Source organism: Daucus carota, chromosome 5, assembly GCF_001625215.2.
Source record: "Daucus carota subsp. sativus chromosome 5, DH1 v3.0, whole genome shotgun sequence".
In the NCBI taxonomy this organism is placed as follows: domain Eukaryota; kingdom Viridiplantae; phylum Streptophyta; class Magnoliopsida; order Apiales; family Apiaceae; genus Daucus; species Daucus carota.
In genome coordinates, this window is record NC_030385.2 from 3732029 (window position 1) to 3736431 (window position 4403).

The 4403-nt window shown below is 40.5% G+C and overlaps 1 protein-coding gene across 1 annotated transcript; it reads left to right on the forward strand.

Moving 5' to 3' along the window:
• Positions 1-601, forward strand: LOC108221195 (protein LATERAL ORGAN BOUNDARIES). The gene is made up of 2 exons (XM_017395092.1): positions 1-342; positions 470-601. The coding sequence occupies exons 1-2, from the start codon at positions 1-3 to the stop codon at positions 599-601; spliced, it is 474 nt and encodes a 157-aa protein (XP_017250581.1).
• The last annotated feature ends 3802 nt before the right edge of the window (positions 602-4403 follow it).

Genomic DNA, 4403 nt, shown 5'->3' on the forward strand with positions numbered 1-4403 from the left:
ATGGCAGCTTCATTCAATGTTGTAAGATACGATTACTCACCCTGTGCTGCGTGCAAGCTCTTGAGGAGAAAATGCCTACCAGATTGCATCTTTGCCCCTTACTTTCCACCTGAAGAGCTTCAAAAATTTATAAGTGTGCCCAAAATCTTTGGCGCAAGCAACGTAGCAAAGCTCTTGAACGAGGTCCTCCCTCATCAAAGAGAAGACACAGTGAGTTCTCTGTCCTACGAAGCTGAGGCAAGACTGAGAGATCCTGTTTACGGTTGCGTTGGTACTATTTCTATTCTGCAATTACAAGTTGAGCGGCTTCAAAAGGAACTCGACGAGGCTAATGCAGAATTGGTCAGTTATGCTTGAGGTCATTATCCTGATATCTGTGGCAGTGGTACTACTGCTGCACTGCCAGCAACTGGCGCGGTGCCTGTTAATCCTATGTGTGATTATACTTCGAATCCTCCACAAATAACAGGAGAAGCAGGAATCTGCAATTATTACCAAACACCTTCCTCTTTTTCATTTCCATGGAATGATACAAATGTTCCAGATCAAGGAGGAGCTGCCGGACAAGGACTTTGATTCAATTATTATAGAAGATATATGACTAATTACTTCTGGTTTCCGGGAGTAATGAATAAGTCGTAGCTGGTATTTGTACATACGGTCTTTCTAACGTGTGCCCAACGGCACACAATAAGCACAAACTCCTTATGGGAATGACCTATTTTAATTGATTGGTGGAATTAGTGTAAATGCAGGGACCATTAACATTTATTATCTATCTACCAATGAAAAACTAGTATTCTCATGAAATTTAGTGACTACTGTGTGCCTCTGGACACACCATAAAAAATTCGTTGTACATAAATAAGCTTGTTTGTTATATGTGTTAATTAGTTGAGAATCCGCGCATTGCGGCGGCCTATAAAAAATATATTAATGATTAAAAATGAATATTTGTAGGATAAAATAATATTTGTACATTGTCACTTTCCTCCAATAATATTAAGAATGCAATAATATTTGTACATTATCACCTTCCTCCAATTTTTTTGGATTGATTGTGCACAAAAACATCGAACTTAAATCCGTGAGATATCGGTTCTATAACTACCCTTACCTGTAATAATCTTTATTTTTTAATACTATATGAACAGTCTTCACTTAAAAGTTGCTTGAACGGAGCAAAAAAATAATGCATGAATCCCGTGTACAAAGTAAATCATATAAAAATTAACAACAACAAACATGTTCGATTAACAAAACAAATATTATAAAAGAATAACCAACAAACATACATCACTGATAGTTAATTTATTGATATCATCCATCAATATCATGTCAGGACTATATTCTTATCTCGTGTTTGGATTTGTCGACTCCCACATAGTGGTCCATAACTACTTTGCTTGCAATCTTTTTTTAATATCGTATAAATAGCCTTCACTTATCATCCATCAATTAATGAACATGATGTGTGGTATATGGTTGATTTTGGAAATATAAACTACAAATATTTTAAGAAGAGTTGATTTTAGAGATATAAATTTAATTGAATGTTAAAGTGAACAAGTATTTTAAAACAATTTTTTTTTATAAAATGGTCATATATTTTGAAACGGAGGGAATAGCAGTTGAGTCGAGTCTGTACAATCCATATGCCTTGAACCCTACCATTTGTAATTGAAAAATAGATATTTTATACAGATATTTTGACTTTTTGCATATTACTGTCTGTCCGGATTTAAAATGTGGGGTTAAAAGTTATTTTTCGATCTTACCACTCAAAAAAAACATATTTGTGTCATAGGCAAAACCAGTTTTAATGTTAAAAATAAATCATGAACTAACTGTGGAATGTATTTTATTTGAACTAATTATTTTTTGGCACGCATTTTGAGACTCTTGTAAAGTATAGTTTCATAATATATTTTTTTTGAAAAAATTCCCTAAATAAAAGACGTTAAAATTTTTATTTAAAAAATTAAATTAAAAAAATATTATGAAACTATATTTTACAAGAGTCTCAAAATGCGTGCAAACATAAACAAGTTGTGGGGAGTATCAAAATTACTTGAGTCGTGTATTTATCATGACGTTGCGTTACTACAATTGGAAAGTCATTATTTAAAGTTTAAAGAGACCACTCTTGAAAATTTTGACCATATATCTAAAATTAATTTTTTTTTAATGTTTTTCTAAGAATAAACATATCATTGTTACATTTGAATTTAAAAAATAAAAAAACAAACTTTTATTATGTAATCAAATCGTCTAAAGTTTTATGTATACGTGGAGAGATATACAGTACTTGCATTGAAATTGATCTTTTTTTTTTTCTGAAAATCATAAGGAAAATCATTGATAATAAAGGGTACAAAAGAAACATGTCTATCCAAGATATGCATGGAGAGATAAAGATTAGCCATAAACTAGACCCCACAACAACTGCGTAAGCTACCGTATCAATCTCCCACAATCGATGTGGGAAAAACTTCACTCTCATACCAATTGTCACAAAGCCGTGCGGAAGCGTGCTAACACGGTTAAAATTTTCCCACATCGGTTGTGCTTATATTATAGCTTTCTGCCCTCCCACAACCGATGTGGAACAACTCCTAACAATCTCCCCCCCCTCCCACATCGGGCTCGACACCTGTCGAATTCCGCTTCCAGATGTGCGATCGGGCTCCCCCTTAAACTCATACTAGAAGTCCGTCTGGGTATCCGGCCCCCCTAGGCCCACATGCCTCATCCTTAAGCCCATCCAGGGTCGCCCATCCGCCTCTTCCTTGGCCCATTCTGGAACCCACTTGAGATTGTTACAGACCGTTTCAACCTGGCTCTGATACCACTTGTTGGGCCAGCTAAGCGAGCCTAACTCCACAATAGTACGATATTGTCCGCTTTGGGCCGAGCCCGCTCGGCTTTGTTTTAAGGTACCTCCCAAAAGGTCGCATACTATTGGAGTTGTTATGGCTGCTTATAATCTAGCTTTCTGCCCTCCCACAACTGATGTGGGACAACTCCTAACAATCTCCCCACTCACACATCGGCTCGACACCTATCGAATTCCGTGCGATCGGGCTCCCCTTAAATTCATACTGGAAGTCCGTCTGGCTATATAGCTCTCCCCAGACCCAAACCTGAAGACCCACCTTCTTGATCCTTAAGCCCGTCCAGGGTCGCTCATCCGCTTCTTCCTAGGCCCATTCTGGAACCCACTTGAGACTGTTACGGACCGTTCCAACTTGGCTCTGATACCACTTGTTGGGCCAGCTAAGCGAGCCTAACTCGACAATTGTTAAATATTTTCCGCTTTGGGCCGAGCCCGCACGGCTTTGTTTTCGGGCACCTCCCAAAAGGCCTCGTACTATTGGAGTTGTTCTAGCGGCTTATATTCTGGATTTCTGCCCCTCCCACAACCGATGTGGGACAATTCGTAAAATTCTCCCCCTTCACACATCGGGCTCAACACCTATCGAATTTCGCCTCCTGATTTGCGATCGGGCTCCCCCTTAAACTCATACTAGAAGTCCGTCTAGCTATCTCACACCCTTTGGCCCAAACTGGAAGGCCTACCTGCCTCATCCTTAAGCCCGTCCAGGGTCGCCCATCCGCCTCTTCCCAAGCCCATTCCGGAACCCACTTGAAATTGTTACGAACCATTCCAACCTGGCTCTGATACCACTTGTTGGGCCAGCTAAGCGAGCCTAACTTGACAATAGTACGATATTGTCCGCTTTGGGCCGATCTTACACGGCTTTGTTTTTTGGCACCTCCCAAATGGCCTCGAACTACCGGAGTTGTTCTGACTGCTTATATTCTAGCTTTCTACCCCTCCCACAACCGATGTGGGACAAGTCCTAACAATCTCTCCCTTCACACATCGGGCTCAACACCTGTCGAATTCCGCCTCCTGATGTACGCTCGGGCTCCCCCTTAAACTCATACTGGAAGTCCGTCAGGCTCTTTGGCTCCCCCTAAGCCCAAACTGGGAGGCCCACCTGCCTCATCCGTAAGCCCGTCCAGGATCGCCCATCCCCCTCTTCCTTGGCCCATTCTGGAACCCGCTTGAGATTGTTACGGACTGTTCCAACCTGGCTCTGATCGATACCACTTGTTGGGCTAGCTAAGTGAGCCTAACTCCACAATAGTACGATATTGTCCGCTTTGGGCCGAGCCCACATGACTTTGTTTTTGGGCACCTACCAACAGGCCTCGTAATATTGGAGTTGTTCTGACTGTTTAAATTCTAGCTTTCCGCCCCTCCCACAACCGACATGGGAAACTCCTAAAAAAAACTGTCTCCAATCCACGCTTAACTAAAGACCCTTACAGGAAAATAAACTACCCATGCAAAGAAAATAAAACAAACTGACTCTTAAACTTCCTCTACGACTTGT

Excerpts from the sequence above, each read along its gene's own strand:
- LOC108221195 (XM_017395092.1), top strand. The coding sequence starts at position 1 with ATGGCAGCTTCATTCAATGTTGTAAGATACGATTACTCACCCTGTGCT. Across the intron at positions 343-469 it reads ACGAGGCTAATGCAGAATTG|GAGAAGCAGGAATCTGCAAT; the intron begins GTCAGTTATGCT and ends CACAAATAACAG.